At 39.2% G+C, this 22,783-nt stretch overlaps 1 protein-coding gene across 1 annotated transcript; it reads right to left on the reverse strand.

The window, feature by feature from the left end:
• Window positions 1-1,806: 1,806 nt before the first annotated feature.
• On the reverse strand, window positions 1,807-11,465 carry cmtr2 (cap methyltransferase 2). Its single transcript, XM_059359814.1, has 3 exons — window positions 11,419-11,465; window positions 6,027-7,286; window positions 1,807-4,217 (listed from the first exon to the last, which is right to left on the reverse strand). The coding sequence occupies exons 2-3, from the start codon at window positions 7,275-7,277 to the stop codon at window positions 3,147-3,149; spliced, it is 2,322 nt and encodes a 773-aa protein (XP_059215797.1). The 5' UTR covers window positions 7,278-7,286; window positions 11,419-11,465; the 3' UTR covers window positions 1,807-3,146.
• Between the last annotated feature and the right edge of the window lie 11,318 nt (window positions 11,466-22,783).

Consider the following 22,783-nt stretch of genomic DNA (forward strand, 5'->3'; position numbering starts at 1 on the left):
AGCACTGGGCAATTAATCAAATTTTATATTCAGCTACGATTTGGCTGACAAGATAATAAAATAAACAGTTATTATGCCTTGTTCTGTTTCAATAAAATAAATAAAACAATTATTGTGCCTTATTCTGTTTCAATAAAAAAATAAAACCATTTTTGCACCTTACTGTTTCACAGATTTACTGACCCAAATATGTAGAATATAGTTTTCAAACTTTTGAATTTACTGTATGTTTAGTAGCATGCAAATGTTACAGCATAGTTAATCTTTAGTTATTGTGAGCCAACTATTATTTGTTTTATTATTTATTTTTTTAAATTCTTTATTTTATTCACCTTTTTACAATAAAAAATATGAACATGGGGTTTTTTTTTGTTTTAAAGAGGATTTAAAAAAAAAAAAAAAAAAAAAAAAAAAAATATGTAATCATACCCACACATATATACTATGAAACTTTCTTCTGTGTGGAGTTTGCATGTTCTCCCCGTGTCAGCGTGGGTTCTCACCGGGTACTCTGGCTTCCTCCCACAGTCCAAAAACATGCACTTAGGTTTAAGGTTTAATTGGTGACTCTAAATTGCCCGTAGGGAATGAGAGTGTGATTGTCTGTCTCTATGTGTCAGCCCTGTGATAGTCTGGCGATCTGTCCAGGGTGTACCCCGCCTCTCTCCCAATGTCAGCTGGGATAGGCTCCAGCCCCCCGCGACCCGACTGCAGTTAAAGTTAATGAATGAATGAACTTTTCATACTGCAAAATAAGGGCATTTTGGGGAAATATACAGCATCCATTTCTGCCATATTTCATCAAATTTATTTATGTGAAACCTCAGGGAGAAAGTCTTTCCATTACAATTTTTTAAATATACATATTTAAATTGAAATATCTTTATGCATTATTTTATTTATCCTTTATTTTAACATTTATTTTTTATTTTATTTTGTTAAATAAATACATGTACACAAATTATGATTTTTGCCATCATCGGGCAGCTCTGTTATATAATCACACAATCTGAGTAAATCTGACAACATGGGGCTGAGCCTGACAGTCTGACCTGTCCTCAGACGACCGACATAAAATAGATTAATCTCCCCCTCTGTGTCAGGAGTAACACATTTTCGGCCCAGCAGCGCTCAGAATCCCTAAAACTGCTTTAAAATGTAGTTGGATCTCTAAAAGTTTTCTCTGGTGCAGCTGCATGAGAAATGCATCTGCTGAGGATCTACGAACACTAAAGTCTGCACTTGAGTTTTTAACCATCCTTCAGTTGTGTTTCTCAGTGTGTGATGAACATTACAGCCTGACAGCACTAATAGAAAGCAGAGGAAATACAGTTTTGTATCTGCAGATGTTTTCCTTTTGTGCTTAACAGAAATAAGGACAAAATCACAAGATAGCTTCTTGTGAAATTACTGAATTTCTTCTGAATGATCAGAAATCAGAACATAAATATGTAGATGTTCACGTGTCTCAGGGAATAGAAAACTTACATCTCAGGTCATTTGTTAGTGCACATTTTTATTGTTTTTGTAAGAAAATAAACTCCTCAGTTACATTGCACTGATAATATAAACCAGAAAAATAAAATAACTACAATAATAACTACAAAATAAGCAAATTCATTTGCTCCTTTCCCAACAGTTTCTTAGTGAGTAGCTCATGCAGCATAAAACACCTTAGTGCACGCAGAAAAAAAGTCTTTATCTCTGGACACTAAATAGAGAAATGAATTGTTAAACATTTAGTTGCCTTTAAGCTGCATAAAGATCCCCAACATCCTGGGATGAAATAATGTGTAAAACACAACAGGCACTTCAGGGTAACACTCGCGGGTCTCTGTGATGTGGATTTCAACACAAACCATCTGTGACTGACAGGAGGTTTGGTGCTCAGGGTCGGACGCTTGTTTATCCAACTCCCTAAAATCCTCAGTGAGTTCAGTCACACATGATCAAGTGCTGAAAGTAATTTGCATTTTCATGCACTGCAAAGTTTGCATCGTCAGACAGTGTTGTTCTCGCCTGCCTGGAGGTTTTCAAAAGTAGAACAGCAGAGATTAATACATTATAGTTGTCGACTATTAAATTAATCACAAATCTTTTTGATTAAGGATTAATCAGAGACATGTTTTAAAGGGGAACAAAAAGGTCAAAATTTGATTCATTGAGAGATTTATCGACAATGAAAGCAATCATCAGATGCAACTTTAGTAACTTTGTGTGTAGCACACTTAGTAAAATATGAACAAAAATGTTTTTTTAAACCTTCGTGGTGAGGTTTACAGGTTGAACTTCTGCATCAAAGCCCAGCTGATACATTGGTATGACATTGGCTGATTATATGTATATGAGATACATATATCAATGTATATGTACTTTAGTAATTGTTTCAATGGCACAGAGAAGCTTATTTTTCTAAAACAACAAGTAAAATAAAGGGCATTATGAAATAAATACATTGCGTAAAATATAATAAATCAACAATTTGTGAAATAATTGTTGGTGGAAATATTAAAACTCAACTCATTCATTCATAGTAACTGGATATATTTTATTCCAAATTACCCTTTTCTAAAGTCTATTTTTTATTCAACTAATATCGATATCCGCCAGGCTCTAATCTGCACTTGTCGTAAACTGATCTTGTTTCTTATCGCCAAATAGAAAGACGGGATAAACACAGCATGGTTTGCTTGTTTTTGTTGGTTATTGTATGTATATCATAGCTGTATCATCAATTGTTTTTTGGAGTTGGTTATTATGTTAAAATTATTACAAATTAAAATGACAAAAAACAATGAGAGGTTATCAGTCGGACTGTAATGGGCTCTAATTTTGTTTTTACAACAATGCCTTTTTTGTTTTTTATGTTTTTATCTTCATATTCATTAATCTGAGAGCTCTACAGGGGTAAAATCTTATAAATTAATGAAAAGTGATGTCACTTAAGTCCTTGTCATTAGGGCCTGGTTTTGGTAAAAAAAAGCGTGGAGTAAAATAAAAAACAACCTTTAAAAAGCTGTCCATTGTAAGATAGACAGTGTCAGATCTGTGCAATTCTGAATCAGTGGAGTACTCTTTTAATATCAGTATACAAAAAAACGATCCAGTGTTATCAAGCAGCCTGCTGATTCAACAAGAATAAAGTGTTACATAACGACCCTGGAGTCACAGCGTACTGAAGAGCACTGTGGTTTCATGAGTAAATGCAGCTTCTGTTGGATGATTTCAGCGTTCATGGTCCGCAGGAACTCAGTCAGTCCTCCTGTGAGCAGTTCCTCCATGGGAACAAACTGCAGCACCTGGCTGTCACACCCAGACGGCAGATTTTTAGCCTCCTCTCCTCTGAACAGCTGATGGACGTCAGTGAGAACAGGGAGTATTCGTGCGGCAGCTTCGGGGCAGAAGCCCGCACACACAAGCAGCGCCCCGACTACGCCTGAAGGGGACGGACACCTGAACGTGACCGAGTGAAAACACACATGCAGGCAGAGCACAACAGCTGCTGTGACACGGGTGAGGGCAGAAAACACAGGCAGCAGCAGGGCGTCCCCTGAGCTCAGGGTCTGCAGGGAAAACACAACACAGCCCAAGAGCTGCTGCTGGTACAGCGGCTCCCCGTCGTGCAGCGTGATGCAGCCTCTTTCAGGAGCTAAAGGCTCTGCAGAAAACGTTAAGACTAAATCCTTCAGTTGGCTTTCACAGCCGCCCCACACTGAGCCGCTGCCAAACACCAGACACTGCCTCTGCTTTTTGTTCCCATCACTGTCAGCTGCACAAAGACGTGCAACATCCGACAAGATAGAGGCCGAGCAAACCACAAGACAGGACTCACAGGGAGGTGTACGAGTCCAGTCCACTGCTGAGTCCATCAGGGCTTCATTCAAGTGGTTTAACAACTCTCCTTCACAGAACGGAGAGTTTCTGACCGCAGGCAGTGCAGCCCCGACGATAACATACCATGAGTCCATGTGACACTCGGACAGGGGTCCTTCCAGCACGCAGCCGGTCCCTCCGGCCTCAGCCCGGTGTCTCTGCACCCAGGTGGCATGGCAACCTCTCTCGATGCGCTCCCTCCAGCTCAGGGTCTGCAACTCCCTGCGCTCGTTGAAGGAGCCTGTTTGCTTCTTCTGTCCCAGGGGTCGTCCCGCTGAGACGCTGCAACAGGCGGGACTCACCGTGTTACGAGAGATCCATCGGCTCCGCTGAAGGAAGCTCACCTGCACACAGAGACAGCCCATCAAGTTCAGTTTTAGACCTTTTGAAAGCTTTTACTGAACGCCACTTATTAATACATTATACTTCCATTACTGTACGAACCAAGCAATTAATATCTATAATGTACTGATTAAAGGCTAATTAATTTTTAATCAGAGGCTTTCTATCTACTGAAGACGTTAAAATGGAGCAGAGGGTTTTACATGGATGCTACTTCTGAACTTCTGATCTGTTCAGGTCTTGTTTTCTTTGAGGTTTGGGTTTAGTTGTGTTAAATCTGTTCAAGTCAGTTAAGGATTTTTTAACACCCATGAAGACTTTACACTGCAGTGCAGTAGTTTTGGCCGTATTTCTTATTAGGAAAATACATTTATAAGAACTTAAAATTTGACTGACTTTGAAACCCAAAAGCTTCATTTTGGTGCCAATGTAGATGAAAGGTCTCCTAAAATAATATTCTATAGGTTTCATTTAGATCCATGTTTGTTAAGTTACTCTATTGCTGAATGAGGTAACACACTGATGATCGCCCAGTGATGAAAGTTGTAGCATTCGTATATTTGCTGTATTAGGAACTGGGTAACTGTGGCCACATTCCCTGAAAAAATGCTATATTATATTACTGCTTATGCAAACCAAACATCTCCTGCTGCTGCAGCTTCAGTGTACCCTCTGAACACTATCAGAAAGAAAATGTGAAAGATTAAAATTAAAATTTCAAGTATTACAGCAGCAAAGTGGAGCAGCAAAAAATATATATATATATATAATAGAAATATAAGAGGTATTAGCAAATAAACAAGTACAAATAAAAAGTATTAACACTTTATAAACAGGCATTATCATCAGAATTTGAAGTTTCCGACAGTCCTTGAATGGATCATCACCTCTTAAAGTTTCCGTTGGAAAAAGTGACCAAAACCAAGCTTTAAAAAATTGTGGTATTTCTTGCAAAATCTATTATTCTACATGATTGTGTTGATTCCACAGAGCTGCAGGACTTATATATTGCAGTGAAATACAAGGCCACAGTCAGTAAAATGTAAAAAGAGCAAAAACACCTTGAAAGGGCTTGTAGGGGTTCAGAGGGTTAGAAGCATTTCCCTATCGAAACAAGTTGTCACAGGAAATGCAAAGTGTTTGTCAGTGAGCAAGATACAGATCCCTGCTGTTCATCAAACATGCTACAAATCAAGACAAGGTCATCTTTTGATGGTGGATTAGTTTGAAATACTGCAGGGAGTAATGCAGCGATATGAGGGGCTGCACACCTCCAACTTTTCAGTGAGGTGACCAACTACTTTGACTTCAGCTGACTCACGCTCTGTGCAGCATTAAATCAGATCACAGTTGCTCACAGATTGATGGGAAAAGGCTAATTATTGTCCTTAGGGCTGCAATTAACCATTATTTTCATTATCAAGCAATCTGCAAATGATTTTCTCAATTCATGAATTAATCATTTGGTCTATATAATGACAGGAAATAAATAAATATACCCATCGCAGTTTCCTCAAGTCCTAGTTAATGGCCCAGCTCTAATTACTTGACTTCTTTATTAAAACTGTAATGGTTTATTTTGCTGCTTTTCTGCAACCAGTAGTATTACACTGACTTGGTATAAATTGCACCAGTAAAGGATTACCACTTTCAAAGCTCAGGAAAAAAGGTAATGTGAAAATCTACAATTCCACAACAACTGGGCAAACTCCATCTGCAGATGAAGACCATGTGATATGATCAAAAGCTCTGTAACACACATATATATATATATATATATGGCAAGTTCCTGGTGTGTGCAGGCATCCTACCTGGAAGCGATGCAGGTATTCCTGAGCCGTGCAGTCCCTGATGAGGTCGAGCCGCTGCCTCTGCTCGCTGCTCATTCCTTCAAACAGTCGCAGGTTTTCTGTGATCGTCTCCACCTGCAGCGTGTGGAAGTACGAGCACACTTCTTCGTGCTGTTTCAGGAACGACTCTGGGATAAGTGAGTTCGGGAAAAGTGCCTCTCGGTCGGCCAGATGTGGTCCGTAGTTACGTATCAGTTTGGAGAGCAGCGGCCTCAAAGCCTCTTTACTGTCAAAGTTCAGACACACGACATAAACCTCAGAGTTTCCTGATTTGCTGGTGGCTGGTTTGAAGACATTCACCGAGCTGAAGCAGCAGTTCAGCAGGTAGAGGAGGCAGACGGAGGAGTGTTCATACAGGGTGAACATCTTCAGCACGAAGGAGCCGCCGGGGCTCAGCAGCAGCAGTGCAGCGGTGACCTCGCAGTAATGCAGCGACGCCACCAGCGCCTCCTGCTCATCTGGGTTCTCCTGACAGTCAAAACTGCCATCCGCCGTCACCAAATCAACTCTACGCATGTTCGCCACGAACGCCTGCAGCTCCAGCAAATGTTTCTGGATCATGATGTTGCCCGTGTTGTCCGAGCCAAAAAACCACCAGGGCAGCGTGTTGGCGATCAAACGATCATCTGCGATGGTCGTGCTGCCACCGTTAGCCTCGTGGTATGGGTTGAGAGTGTTGGCGGCCCAGCTCCAGTCGCAGTAGCGTGTGGACTCGCTGGTTTTGATGTAGTGGTTCAGAGCGGTTATGAAGGCCCCTGGAGCTTCACACAGGTGGACTGTGTTGAGTTCTCCATTCTGAAGCGCCTCCTCTGGAAGAAGGTTAAAGGTTCCCAGGATCTCAGAGAACTTGCACCAGGCCTGAGTGCAGATCTCTGCGTTTGCAGCGGACCGCACGGTGGCGATCACCTTCCCGGCTCGATTGGTGGAGTTGGTGTGCTGATGCCAGACCTGGACGTTCTTGTCACTGAGCTGGTTCTTTACATCATTCAGCGATGCCTTCAGGGCCTGCAGCCGGCCGTGTTGCTCCGCAGAGTGTCTGAGGGCGACGTTTGGGTCGGGGATGCACCACTCCCCGTTGGAAGGTTTCACATAGGTTCTAACTTTACTGAAGAGGCCATGAATCTCAGTCAGTGTCTCGGCGTCAAACGCCACCATGTTGTTGAAATGCTTCAGCTTGCCAACCTTCCGCCTGGTCCCATTGCCTGAGCTCATCCTCCACACCTGTAGAAGGACAACAGCAGTTAAAAATGCTCTGATTAAAAACTGGAAGTGTTTCCCCTTCCATAATACTGAGCGGCTAACAATGAATTATTGATTATATTCACTTGTATCTAATAATACATAAATATAAAGATATTTGACAGAAAGACCAACTGTAAAAACAGGCATTATCGTCAGATTTTAACTTTCTTACAGTCCTTGAAGGGATCATAGGATAAGGTAGTTCTTGTAACCAAAACCAAGCTTAAAATTATGATATTTCTGTCAAAATAACTTTATTCTACATGATGTCAAAAAAATAAACTGTTTGGAATAACCAGATCTGGTTAAAAACATTGAATTCTGCTCCTCAGCGACACTGTGAAGCCATGATTGATTCTGCTGAGACGAACGGTCACGTGACAAATATTCACTGAAAATCTGTTTACACAGAGCAGAGAAAAATCGGAAAAATTCAACATTTTTCATCACTTATGTCGTAACTGTGTAAATCTGCACAAAATACATTTTTGAGTTGTTCCCACTTCTTGCCATGATTGTGCTGATTCCAGAGAGCTGCAGGACTTATATATAGAGAGAGATTTATTTGTTTCATTGTAGCATTGGGAGTTGCAAGACAAACTTCCATGAAATAAGAGTATATACAAAATACACACAGAATAGGAAATAATTACATTACATATGTTACAGATTCCACTAAATTGTGGAGGAAATGACTTAAGACGACTGTTTTTTAAGCTGCATCACTAAGACGTAACTTTATTCAAAGAACATTAACAATCATCTTGATGTTTATCTTACTTATTAGCTATTAGTTAATTAAAATGTGTAGCATGAATCAACCCACCCATCCATCTGCACCACCTCCCCAGTCCTCACCCCCCTCCAAAACAGCTGATAGCAGCATCATCCACTTTGTGTTTTGATCCGATCCAGCAGACTGTTCAGAGTTTATGCGACCTGCTTACATGGCACAGGCTGAGCCAATCTTAAAACAGTGAGCACAACATTTCACTGTGAATTATAGCGACACTCGGCTCTGCAACCCTTCATTTTTTTTCCACATGCATGAGCGGTGTTGAATTACTAATGTCGACTCATTATGATGTGGCGCCCTCAGGCAACAGGGCAGACTGTAAATACTCGTGATTACCTCACAGGCCAGAGCTTCGTCCAGAATAACAAGTGATTTTCTACATCACTGCCACAATGCACAGTCTCTTCTAATTAGCCTTGAAAATAATACAACCGGGTCGACACTGGCATATTTTATTAACACTTTCATATGAGGACTATGACGGTCCAAGTTAGATTTAAGGATTTGTTGCAGCATTGTGAAAACCAGCATCCCAAAATATTAGTGAAGAGGATGTCATGGATGGGAATACATTTACACTGTTTTGGCTGACTCCGTTATTCAGCCACAAATGTGGCTGAGAGAAAGGTCGAGACATCCACAAAAAAGATGGTGAATTTTCCCTTTAACCCTCTGAACCACAAACCCTTTCAGGACGTTTTTTGCTTTTTTTTGGCTTTGTATTTCACTGCAATATACAAGTCATGCACTTCTACAGAAACAGCCTAATCATGGCTTGAAGTGACAAATACTTAAAAATGTCCTTAAGTTAAATTATAAAAAAATAAAGGTGAATGGTGAAAGGTAGAAAAAAGGAATTTCTCTGATATTTCTTTTTAATTGGAATAATTATATATATATATATATATATATATATATATATATATATATATATATATAACACTTTTCCAAGTGTCACAAATATTGGGAAAAAAATTGGGGCTCCACAGACTATTTAAGCCTGACTTATATCAGACTACTTAAAATGCAAATAGTCTCCATGAACTATTTGCATTTTTACAACCTCTACTTGCAGCCTCTCCTGTCCTCTCCTCTCTGCTCTGTGTAAACAGCCTGCAGTTCTGTCGGATTTTTGGTGAATATTTGTCACGTGAACGTTCGTCTCAGCAGAATCAATCATGGCTTCACAGTGTCGCTGAGGAGCAGAATGTAATGTTTTGAACAGGATCTAGTTTTTCCAAAGGGTTTATTTTTGGCGACATTTTAAATGAGACATGTAGAATAAAGTTAGCACAGAGATAAACATTTTAAGCTTTCTTTTGTATATTTTTTTCTGATGGAGACTTTCAGAACCTATGATCCCTTCAAGGACTGTCGGAAAATTCTAATTTCAACAATAATGCCTGTTTATATAGTTTCTTTCAAGGATAAACAGTGTATTTTTGGCAATTGTTTAAAGAAAACGTATGTTTAATATGTGGGGTTCAGAGGCTTAAGAAGAAGGATAATTTACATGTTTTATTTATTGTGCACAGTCTTGCTGAGACAGGAGGATGGAGCTTCAAAAACTATAGTCAGGTCACTCTGTGCTGTAAGACCTTTAGCTGGACCGTCACAGTGTCCAAAAAAAGATTTTTTAACAATTCAAGTAATTATTGAGCAATTTCTAATTCATGACATGAAAATAATTTACAGTCAGAATCAAATTAACCCAGAGCTAATCCTCGGCTCGTGTGCACATGATTTAGATGACAACACCGCGCAGGGGAGCGGATTTCTGGGTCATTTCTTGATTAGTCTGCAGTGACTCAGTGATGAATGGCAGTATGTGGTATAAAGCGAATAGCAGCACATTCATCAATTATTTCTCATCAATCATAATGTTAAGCACCGCCTGTGTGTATGAAAGTCATCAGCTCTGTGCTGTGTTTGTTCAGCTGCTGTTCACATAAACTAACAAGAAAAACAGCTTGACGTTACTGTTTGATCCATACAGGAGATTGAGAAGGTGATAAAGAGACTTGACATAAAGTTACATTCAGCGGAAATTAATTAGATCTGATTTTATCGTCTCAGATGTGCTGTAAGACTATAAAGAACCCTGAAGGCCTCTGCAGCTGCAGTAAATACAAGCTGAAAGTAAAAAACATATGGACACAAGCTGAGCATCAGTTTAATGCCTGCCAGCTATTGAAAAATAATGAGGTAAAGTATGTACGAATACAATCAGCCAATCAAAAATGAAAAACTTTTTAAATTAAACTATAAAAACAGGCATTATCATCACAGGCAAAGCAAAGGTTAAAATTGTGTCAAAATCAGTTAATAGTGCTTATTATCTACATGTCACATTTAAAACGTCACCAAAAATAAACCGTTTGAAATAACTAGATCCTGTTAAAACGTTAAATTCTGCGCCCCTCAGCAACACTGTGAAGCCATGATTGATTCTGCTGGGACGAACGGCCATGTGACAAATATTCACTGAAGATCTGATTACACAGAGCTGAGAGGAGAGGACAGAAGAGGTTGTAAAAATACAAATAATTCAATATGTATGTGGAGACGCCCTTTTTTCCCCAACATTCGGGACACTTGTGAGCACTTGGGAAAGTGTTGTATATAAAGATACAATTATAGTCCAATTAAAACAATAATAATTTATCAAAAAAAATAAACCTGTGTTTTCCCTATTTATATGATTTATGTCATTAAAACTGTGTTATAATGCACAAAAGACAGGTTGTTTGTGTGTGTGTGTGTATATATATATATATATATATATATATATATATATATATATATATATATAAATGCCCTGGACCCGCTTGTAATCACTAATAATATTGAACTTCACCCACCTTGAGTGATGGTGTAGTTATAAAACAGATTAAGACATTACGTTTCGCCACCAATCGGGCACTTGAAATGGAAAATTCTGGCAACAACAACAGGACGTGGGCTGTTTTATTTCCCTTTAAAGCAGAATATTTGTCTATTTCCTAAATAGTCAAAACCTTTTGTTGCACATTGAACTGAAACAGGATTAATGCTGCGAGGTATTCAGTGATTAACTTTACTTTGGGGCTGTGAGGAAACTGAAAATACGTGTGTGTGATAAATGTTTTAACACAAAGTTGAAGCTGAATGGGACGCTTCCTGCGGGCGCAGCGCTCGTCGAGTCGAGTCTCCTAACAGCCGCAGTCAGATATTTTTCTGTCACACTTCGCTGTCCGAAGTCTCTCAGACATGAATGCTTAGAGTGTGAGCTTCTGTCTGTTGAAAACACCCTGAAAACACTGAACACAAACTCACCGGATTGAAGCTGCTGCCAGCAGACGGAAACACGCTGCCACGTGACTCAAGACTCCACTGCGCATGCGAATACAGAGAGGGCGGGGCTTCTTTTAAAGAAGTATGACCCTTTTTTAAATCCTCTGAACCCCAAGTCCTCTTTTTTAACATTTTACTCACTGTGGCCGTGTATTTCACTGCAAAAAAGTCCCGCAGCTCTGTGAAATCAGCACAATCATGGCTAGAAGTTGAAACAACTCAAAAATATATTCTGTGCAGTATAAAACAGTTGTAATCACATAAAATCACAACAAAACAAAATTTGCATTTCTCTGCTTATTAAAAAAAGGAATACAATGGAATGTATGTATACAAAACTTTCCAAGTAGTGGGTCGGATTAGCTGAACAATCGTTCATTTTGTGATAAAAGCATCAAATTTGGTACACTCATTGCTGAATACATGTTTAATGAATCTGGATATTGGGCCATCGCAAAAAAAAATTCTGATGGCTGTGGCCGCCGGTGGTTACTGGCGTGGAATGCTTTGCCTACCCTACAGCTGCTGTTTCATGTTTTCAGCACCACAAATATAATTTAGAGACATGTTAAAGTGACAAAAGCTTTATTACAGTCTAATAGAAAAGAACATTAACTTTGTATAACATTTTATTAGGTCTTGATATTCCCATTCACAGGCTACGCCCTCCTCTTTGGCTTGTATTCTTCTGTTAGTGGAGCGGCTAAGTGATATAATCTTTCAGTTTATGATACAAGCGTGAAAATTGGCATGAACACTCTCCATGGGTCACTTGACAAGAAAATTGTCTGAGACATTTAAAATTTTAAGATGGTGGCCATTTTTCAAGATGGCCGACACCCAAGTGGAGCGGTTAAGTGATATAATGGTTTATTTGTGTGATACAAGCATACAAATTGGCATGAGCAGTCTCTGTTGGTCACTTGACAATAACCCACCCACAGTTACTTGAAATTCCAAGATGGCGGCCATTTTTCAAGATGGCCGACACTTTAGTGGAGCAATTGAATGATATAATGGTTTATTTGGTGACACAAGCATAAAAATTGGCATGAGCAGTCTCCATGGGTCACTTAACAAAAAAATTGTCCGAGACATTTGAAATTGTAAGATGGCGGCCATTTTTCAAGATGGCCGACACCTTAGTGGCGCAATTCAATTATATAATGGTTTATTTGGTGATACAAGCATAAAAATTGTCACTTGACAATAAGCAACGCACAGTTACTTGAAATTCCAAGATAGCGGCCATTTTTCAAGATGGCCGACACCTTAGTGGAGCAGTTAAGTGATACAATGGTTTATTGGGTGATATACGCATAAAAACTGGCATGAGCAGTACCTGTGGGTCACTTGACAATAAGCCAGCCACAGCTACTGGAAATTTCAAGGCGGCAATTCTTTTTTTCAGGATGACTGCCGCCTGCCATGTGCACCTTTAAATTATGAATTTCCTCATAGAAATGTATTGGGTTCCTCAAGAGAGGTTGTTTGACTGTGCTTTGTCTGACTCCTTGCCCACGACCTGTCCAGTTTGGTAAAACCTGACAGGAGTTCCCTCCCACCGGCGTAGCTCTCCGGGTTCACTGAGGTACACAGGCTCCCTTACCATGAGGGCTTTTTTAAATACTTTTTTAAAGTACTTTTTTTTATAACTAACCATTACTACTGCCATTAAACATGCCAAATAAATACTCAGGGGTGGGGAAACACAGTTGTGGTGCTGAACGGACAGTGCTCCAAAATAATAATTGAGCAATGGTTAATACTGAATGGCAATAATGACAGATCCAGAGGCAACAGCAGCTCTGGCTGACACGGAACCATGACAAACAGTATCTGAAACTATACTAGGGCACTAAACTGAAAATGTGAAAGCAATGTTACAAAGTAAAAACTGAACATGTCACAGTAATAGGCTGGTGACAAAATAGAACATAATGCGCCGATGTGGCGAGGGGAAGCCGAGCCATAGGCCTACACTTGAAAACACAAAGGACAACAAGGAATAACACTGGCAAAAGAAACAAGCAAATAAGTTCTAGCAGGGGCAATACATAGGCATGTGCAACTGAGTCCATATCTGTAGCACTTACACTTTCCAGTACAAGCCTTGGTGCACCCACATTTTGTCAACTCCCAACAACTCTCCACAATAGGTGGAAGTGGAGTCCAGAAGACTTTCCACTCCTTGTCCTGTTTACCCATCCCCAGTCGGACGGGCTTGGCATTTGTGGATGTCTCTCTTCAATGCCTGTCCCACACATATCCAGCCTCATAAGAGGTCTGGGATCTTCTTGACCTCTTGACATGGATATCTTTGGTATCTTTAGTGTCTTTAGCAGCAGTAGATGCTCTCTTTTGGGCCCTTTCCAGCTGTGTGTTGTTGAACATAAGTTTACAGCTTGAATGATATTTTGCTCTGTTTCTTGTCAATGTGCCATCACCTTCATCTAGTCGGGTTGGACTACGTAAGATAGGCAGAGCATTAATTTTATGAAATAATGGAACATTTCTTGCAATGGTATTATAACCAGTATGATCTTGGTGTCCTGCTGTTTGTTTTCTCAACTGTTATGAAGGCCTCTGCAATGTCTGCAGCAAATTCAAAGGCAGAGGCCGAGGGTTTATCCTTTTACCACCTTTTAATAAGCACTTTGATGTATGGGATACAACTAAGTTCATGCCTTAACCCTACACTTAGTCCAATCGTTCATCCAATGCCATTTTTACCCTGTACGATCTGCACACCACCCGGTTAACTCAAACTACTCAGAGAGTTGTCGTTTCTTCTTTGACTAACTTTACAATTGGCTGACACTGAACCCCACTCTGAGTTTAACAGCAGTCATATATCACCAGTGTGCCCTGGTAGTGCAGATACTCACTCTTGTCTAATCTGACCCATGGAGACTGCTCATGCCAATTTTTATGCTTGTATCACCAAATAAACCATTATACAATTTAATTGCTCCACTAAGGTGTCGGCCATCTTGAAAAATGGCCGCCATCTTGGAATTTCAAGTAACTGTGGGTGGGCTATTGTCAAGTGACCCACAGATACTGCTCATGCCAATTTGTATGCTTGTATCACCAAATAAACCATTATATCATTCAATTGCTCCACTAAGGTATCGGCCATCTTGAAAAATGGCCGCCATCTTGGAATTTGCGATGGCCTAATATACAGATTTGTTTGAAACAAATCCACCAACACATCCACCAAATTGTGTGCTTCTATCACAAAATAAACAATTCTTGTGATTTATTGAGCTAATCCGCCCCACAGGGGATGCACATTTTTGGGGGGTGCTACCCACACGTTTAGCCCCGTTGCTCATTCCATGAATGCACGATCCTTACAAGCTGTACCTCGTTGTAAAGGTAACTAATCAGGCTTTCCAAAAATATACAATTCATCACCAGTTGGTATTATTAAAAGGGCAGTTTTTATTCATCATTGATTTATTCGTATAACAAATGCCTGCCACGGCCACTAGGGGGCGCTTTTGAGGTGGCCCAATATCCAGATTTGTTTGAAACATATTCACCAACACATCTACCAAATTTCATGCTTTTATCACAAAGTTGATAGTTGTAAAATATTGAGCTAATCCGCCCCACTAAAGTGCCCACAAGCATCACGAATATTGGGGAAAATAGGGGCATCTCCACATGCTATACATATTGAACTATTTGCATGTTTACAACCTTTCCTCTCTGCTCTGTGTAAACAACCTGCACTTCTGTCTGATTTTAAGTGAATATTTCTGTAACTATAAACCACAAATGTCTGGGTTTCAGTTGCATCTCTCACTCCCTTATTTTATCGCTCTGCTATTATGCATATGCATTCTTGCAACCTCTCCTGTCCTCTCGTCTCAGCTCTGTGTAAACAGATTTTCAGTGAATATTTGTCACTTGACCGTCCGTCTCAGCAGAATCAACCAATTCACAGTGTCACTGAGGATTGCAGAATTTAAGGTTTTTAACAGGATCTATTTATTCTTCACGGTTTATTTTTGGCAATATTTTAAATGAGACATGTAGAATGAAGTGATTTTGACAGAAATATCACAATTTAGATTCATTTTGGTTACTTTTTGTAACAGAAACTTTCTGAACCTATAATCCATCCAAGGACTTTCGGAAAGTTCAAAGAAATATGGTGGATCTTTGGTGATCTTTCAAAGAAAACATACATTTCACATAAGCACCTTGTAACTTTGTTTTGAAAGGTGCTATACAAATAAAGGTATTATTTTTTATTATTATTATTATTTTTATTATTATTTCAAACTGGGTTCAGAGAGTTAATGTGATTATAAATTAATGCTACCTAAATAACGTCAAACACTTTTTTTACCAAAAGTAAAAGTAGTCATTCTGCAGATAATGCGATTGGAATAGGATTTTCGCTGGCATGTATGACAAGACAACGCATGTGCACATGCTCCGAACGCACTGAGTGTTGCAGCTGCTTCTGCTAATTTTAATGACTTTATATTCTGACTTTTATGTTCCATGCTACCCTTATACTCTCACAAGATGGTTGAGGTCCGGCATTGACCTTGAATGTTTCAGGTCAGGGGTGCATTCCAACACCTACACTACCACACAATTTAGTACGCCAGAAAAAGATTTAGCACATCCCAATACATAGTATGTCAAATGCAGTATGCCAGAAATACAGGATGTCCTACTGCATCTGGTTATGTTTTGCAGCCTGCCTGCCAGGAGCTTTTCTGGCTCCTCTGACCCACAATCCTCTGCACTTTCAGCAAAATTCAGCTTTGTCTTTTTAAAAGACGTAGCTGTCTTGGATGTTTGAAAGGATGATGATTTAAGATGAAATAACAGAACAATAAGCTCAATTTATGAGCTTGTTATCTTTTCAAATCTTAACCAGAAGGCTCATTCATCCCCTGAACATTTCGATTTGGTAGATTATAACTGATAATAGCCCTGTGGACTTCAGTCTGATTCAACATGCACATACAATTTATAGCAAAATAAGAGAGTATAAAGGTGTGTTTAAGTGTGTAAACTTTCATTTTGTGGGTGAACACAGAAGAATTTGACCCCTGACCTTTGAATACACAGTTTGATCCTCTATTCTCCAGGATTTGCGTGTGTGTGCATCTTTCCAGCCAGATTATCCGCAGCGAACTGATCTGTGTCATCGTGTTATATAATTATTAGAGCTCTGCAATGTGAGCTGATGAGCACTGACTTTTGAAAGATTTGTTTTGGTGCCGTTTTTGAATGCACTCTACGGACTGCATTCACTCTCCTGCACTCCCGATATATACCTCACATAGATCACATATGCTTCTCATGAAAACATAATTCGGGCTTTAATAAGAAATATGTGACGGAGAAGAAAAAGCAGGACACTCACAGAAGGAGGCTCATACATAAATGATGCACCTTTGGGATTTCCAGGTGCAATTAGGATTTCTAAAAAGCGGTGGGTGTAAACATTTTGTTGTCCAGTTTACTGGAACAGTGGCATCTAATGTGGAGTTATCTTTCTATTTATATCCTAATGCTCCAACAGGGCTGTCCAGATGCAGATGGAGGACGGCAGCTCACTCAGGCAGGTGGGAGAGGAGAAAGTAGTTTCTTTTTGAAATTTCCAGTCTAAAAACACAATAAGGTTGTTGTATCACAAGCCTCTAAACTGACTTCAGCATCACCCTGTCACGCCCCCTAAGAGTATTTAGGTCAGCCCTTCAGGCCCGTGACTTCCCTCCCTCAAACCACCAGCAAGAACAAAGAGAGGAAGGATGTTAGTTATTTTAGACTGTTTTTTGTTTTTTTTACCTTATAATACTTAATTTGGTTGATTGATATGGCATTTCACTAACAAAGACCACGGCCAATAAGGATTTGGGTTTGTGGAGAGTTGGGATGGTGTAGGAGGGGAGGATCAAGGTACTGGATTAAAGGATGAGGGTAGGAGGAGAGAGGGTTGAGGGTCGATGGGAGAAGGGAAGATGAGGCAAAGGGATGTGGGGAAACGTTGGAGGAAACCAAGGGAGGCGAGAATCTGAGTCTGGGAGCCTTCTCTTGAGGCGCGATTTCATTAGGTACTTTTCCCTCTAGTGAGCCGCTTTGGGTGTGGCTTGGGAGAGAGGATCCGCCCAACTTCAGCTCAGGTAGCGGCTCAGAAAGTACCTGCCTCAGATAGATAGTTTTCTGAGCCGCTACTAACTAGTTGACGCTGACTGGATACGGTTACGGATATGACGTGAGTAGAACTCGACACAACCACAACATAACAGCACCATTTTTAAAAGAAATAAGCATAGCAGAGTGAGACGAGAGAATCGAGAACAAGAAACCAAAGAAGAGAAGATGATGGACAAAGGAAAAAGAAAGACCCCCGACAAGTCGGTCTGTTGTCAGTGTTGCGTCACTGACGTCACGGTCAAAATTGTCGCTGAACAATCACATAAGTGTCACAATAATATTTACATCACATTCGAACTCCGTTGGTTAGCCACTACAAAAGTACCTGTATGGTAAGAGAGGGCGAGGGGAACTAAGTGGGCGGAGCCAAAACACCCAGCCGCTTTCCAAAAACTACTCAAAAAGTACTCAGTGGGAACATGCCTTTTGAACGTGCCCCCAGTGGTTCCTGTAATCAAACAGAAAGAATGGAGAGCTAAAAGGAAGAAGAAAAAGGTGATTTGGTGTATCAGCGGTGCTTGTGCAGAAGTGGGATGTGTTTGAGGCATGGTCTTCGTTCCTGAACTTTGTTTAATAAACTACATGTATTGTTTGAAAGTAATTGTTTTTTGCTTCGTTATACTCGGTCGCCAATAAAGTTAGTTTTGGGTACTTTTTGTGACAGAAACTTTTGGAACCTATGATCCATTCAAGGACTGTCGGGAAGTTAAAATTCTATATGATAATGCCTGTTTTTACAATTTCTTTCTGCTATACACGATATTGTCTTTTTTCATATAAAACATACATTTCACTCCGGGTTAAGAGGGTTAATGTGCTGTGCATGTCAAACACTTGAAAGTTCATTTCACATTCATACTTTACACTTTTATTACCATTTCAGGTAATAAAGTAATTTTTTTTATACTTAAAGTACTCTGTCACAAGTAAAAGTCCTGCAAAATTAAATAAAGTAAATGGAGATTTGGGGAGAGGGATAGAGGGGAAGGCGATGAATCAGGTGTGCTTAAGTAGCCTGCTTGTGCGGAAGTGGTATTTTGTTTTCGTCGCACATGAAGTTGGAATAATTTGGTTTTGTTTTCAGACAGAATCCTGGTAATTGTGGTTTCATTTTCTTTGTGATATGTTTGGAAGAGCTTAATTAATGGAAAAAGGTAAACAAATATTTTATTCCAATTTTATGGGTGACCGTGTACTGGATTCCTGAGTTTATTCCTGTTGTTGGAGTAAAAGAAAACCCACAGTATGGATGCATTAATGAAGTTGAAAGTGTAACCTAATTTTTATCATAATTATCATTTGTTTGATATTATTCAGATCAGTGATATTTTCTTTTCACATTTCTTGGAAGAGAAGAAATCATCCATCACTCATCCATCCACCTATTCCAAACTGCATTTATCTTCAATAAACTGTTGGAATCTTGCATCCTGTGTTTAAATGTGCACCACATCAGATGATCTGTGAGCCACGTCACCACAAACTGTGTTGTTTATTCAAATGTTAATCCTATAGCATGCATGAAAACTTTAGTTTGCATATCAACTGCTGAAAGGGACTAATAGATTCAGCATGTTTCTGCAGCTCTATCAACAAGGGCTGACCTTAAGATTGGTGGACAATCCGAGCTCAGAGTTTACAGTATTAAAATCAAGTGCAACAGCACAGCATATATATCACAAGTGATGGTGAAGAGATTGGGGGTTTTAAAGGTCGTGTGTGACTCTGAAAAAAATAAATGTGCTCTGCAAATGGGAAGAGGGACAGACAGCATCCAGAGTAGTATATTATTCCTAAAGGGCAGCCGCTCTTCAGCTCCCTCAGGTCTCCACTAACAAACCAGCAGACTGACGCAGCGTCCTGAAACCTACTTCAACACTGTAACACAGTACACACAAACAGACATTTATCTGCGGCTGCATTTGTGGATTTTGTACATGTGGAAAGCTCTTCTGCCTCTTTTTTTTTTTTAAAGGAATAGCACAAACTGAAGCTTGCTTGATTTGGTTATTTTTTTTCTGCCCAGAACACACCAAAGCTTAGAAACCACCAAAGATATGTATTGTACAACAATCATACAGTACATGAACCATAATCCATGGACATTCATGGTTCCCAGTTTGTGTACACTATTAAACAATTTCGTTAAAAACTGATTGTAAAATGGTAAAAAATAAAATAAAATAAAAAATAAAATAAAAAGACATTTGTTTGGTGTTTTTATTTGGTGTTATTTTGTTTTGCTAGAAGAAATAAAAATAGCAATAATGATAATAATTCTTATTCTAATAATAATAATAATAATAATAATAATAATAATAGTAATAATAATAATAATAATAAACAACTGTAAGTTATGTTACAGATAATTGTATATAATTTCTTTAAAAATAGGGATAATATATAACAAATATCTGTGTTTAAATATATATAAATATATCTGCAGAAAAGTTTATTTTATTTTTTTAATATGACGATGAGTTTTTGATAACTTTGGTAAAAATTTAAAACCTTTTTTTAAAAATCAAATTTAAAGTTTTATTGTAAAGAAAAAACAGAAATATATTATATGATGTGTATTTTTTGTGTTTTTACATAGAATTCACTATAATTCGACCTGCATGCTTGTAATGTCAGGGGTGAGAAGTATGTCCACCAAATCCAGAGACTCTGAATTTCATATGTACCGCCACAGATTTTGTAACTAGATTAAAAAGAACAAAAGTCACTGTGGTAATCTTCTTTTTTTTTTAAAGATGAAGATGCTGCATTCATCACGTCACTGTGTTACTTTAACTGGATGGAAAGATAAAGGAAAGTGGGCGAATGATGGGGAGAATAAATGTATCATGCAGCTGTTTTTCTGTTCTTCATTGTTATTCATGGGATCATCTGTAAACACGTTGATGGGATTAATTCTGAATCGTGATTTTTCCAGCACATACACCACATCTAACCACTGGAGTTAATGTAATTAGTCGAGTTTCCTGAGCTTTTTTGGTCTGACAATCCTCTTATGTTCAGTTTCAACGGGTTTCTGTTGAGTCTCACACTCTGTGTGATTTTTGCTCTTTGATTTGAAAAGGAAACACACCATCAACTATATCACATATCTGCCAATCTAATAAGATATGATCAGAGATAAATCAATTAACTGATCATTTATATTATGTCCTTTGGTGTTGAGAAGTGGGAGTTGTGGGCAGTGGAAATTTGAGATACAGATCAGCACTGTGTGTCAAATTCTTCTGATCATAAATCTTGAATAAAAATGACTTGTTGACTGATCAATTAAGTAAATCTGTTAAGGCGTATAAGGGTTCAGAACATTAATGTTTGACTTTCTGAAGTCCATTTTAAAGCTCAATTATGTCCGATAAGTTGGGACATTTTCGAATTTTTGGGTTGATACCATTTCTTACACACATTTGGTGCTGAGTTAAGCTTTTTTTAATTCGAGAATGGACAATGATGGTCAAACACCCTCTAGAATATCTATCTTTAAAGCAAGAAGCATCTGTGTGTGTGTGTGTGTGTGTGTGTGTCGAGGGCATATCTCGCTGACCGTTAGTCAGACTAAGTCAGACCTAAGATGCGCATCCTCGATTTTGAAGATTTTTGAATTCATTTTTTAAAATTTCAATATTTACGTAAGACGTGTTGCGGCATTGCACTTTTTCCCATTGGACGCCTTTTAGGGGAGCTCCGCTCCACCAACTAAGAACGGCCATGTACCACCACCCACAGAATCGAGAAAGAGCTATCAATCTGTCGATCCTTTCCGTGTCCGGGCCGGGTGAGGTTTCCTGTGTTGAGTCAAAATAAGTCGCAGGCTCCAATTTGCTCTGAAATTCCACGCCTGACTCATTTCATCTGTAAGTCTATTTAGCTCACCTATCTTTCAGAGTTTTAATGTGCGCTACAAGGTTTGATTTTCCACTAATATTCAAATAGTTTCCAGGGAATATCAATGTTCAATGTGTATGTGCTGGATGGTGTGGTACCTTATGAAAAGTGTTTTATGGAGTTGCAGACGTTGGAGTGTGGCATGTAATGTACGAATACATATTTCCTATGGGCACTGCACTAGTCACATCAATACACCAAGATCTTTAAAACAACATAGACATGATACCATGACATGTTGGTACTGATGGATTCCTCTGATCTTGTAGATTCACATGATGTCAGTATGTTTTCTATAGCCTTAAGATACAGCCTCTGAAAGAAAAAAAGCCCAAAAAATCCGATATACTGCGAGCGGGGCATTGGAACACCAGGGGGTTAAAGTAGAAAAACAAAATATTGTATTTGCACACAGCAACAAAAAGAAGTTATGTCACAGATAAGATACTCTGTTAAAACATGTAAAGACTGATGTCACCAGGACATACATTACTGCACATTCAGTATCACAAGTAGGACTTAATGTGATCCTGATCTGCTGCACTCACAGAAGGTGACGGAGGCCTCTCCTTCACCTGAGCTCATTGCCACTGCAGCGATTATCTGGCAGAGTTCAGCCCGGAGGTCAAAGATCTGCTGTCACCACTTCAATAACGGTCCGAGCAGCAAAGTGATGGACGCATGTTATCTCCATCATGATGATCTCAGCCTGCTGGTCATAACCTTGATGCATAGCAAACAAGGTCACACACAACATATGCACACAACCATGTCGTACATACTGTAGGACACACACATAGCGGCAGCCTCCAGGAACATCACAGTCTTTTATTTAATTATAAAAGAACAATTATCTGCAAATTAAACAGGAGCTAAATAGCTTTTTTCCTCCATTCAGAACACAAAAGGCATCCAGATTTCAATCGGTGTGACAGTGAGTGTGTGAGAGGAACTACACACACACACACACACACACACACACGAAGACGCACAATAAGAGATTCATCCAGGACTTTTGCTGATGCTCTTATCAGAAACAATTAACATTTAAAAGGGACGTTGCTACAAATTGCCATTTCATTAATTAGGACTGCGAGAAGCCTACATTACAAGTAATCTTTCAATAACAAAGTGGCTACAGGGGACAGCATTATAATGAGGACTGGAAATTATTTTCCACAGGCAGATGAAAATGAAAAGATAATCTAATACAGAGAATAATGGATGGTTTTTAGCCGTGTTTGTG

The sequence above is a fragment of the Centropristis striata genome, chromosome 2 (genome assembly GCF_030273125.1).
Source record: "Centropristis striata isolate RG_2023a ecotype Rhode Island chromosome 2, C.striata_1.0, whole genome shotgun sequence".
Classification (NCBI taxonomy): domain Eukaryota; kingdom Metazoa; phylum Chordata; class Actinopteri; order Perciformes; family Serranidae; genus Centropristis; species Centropristis striata.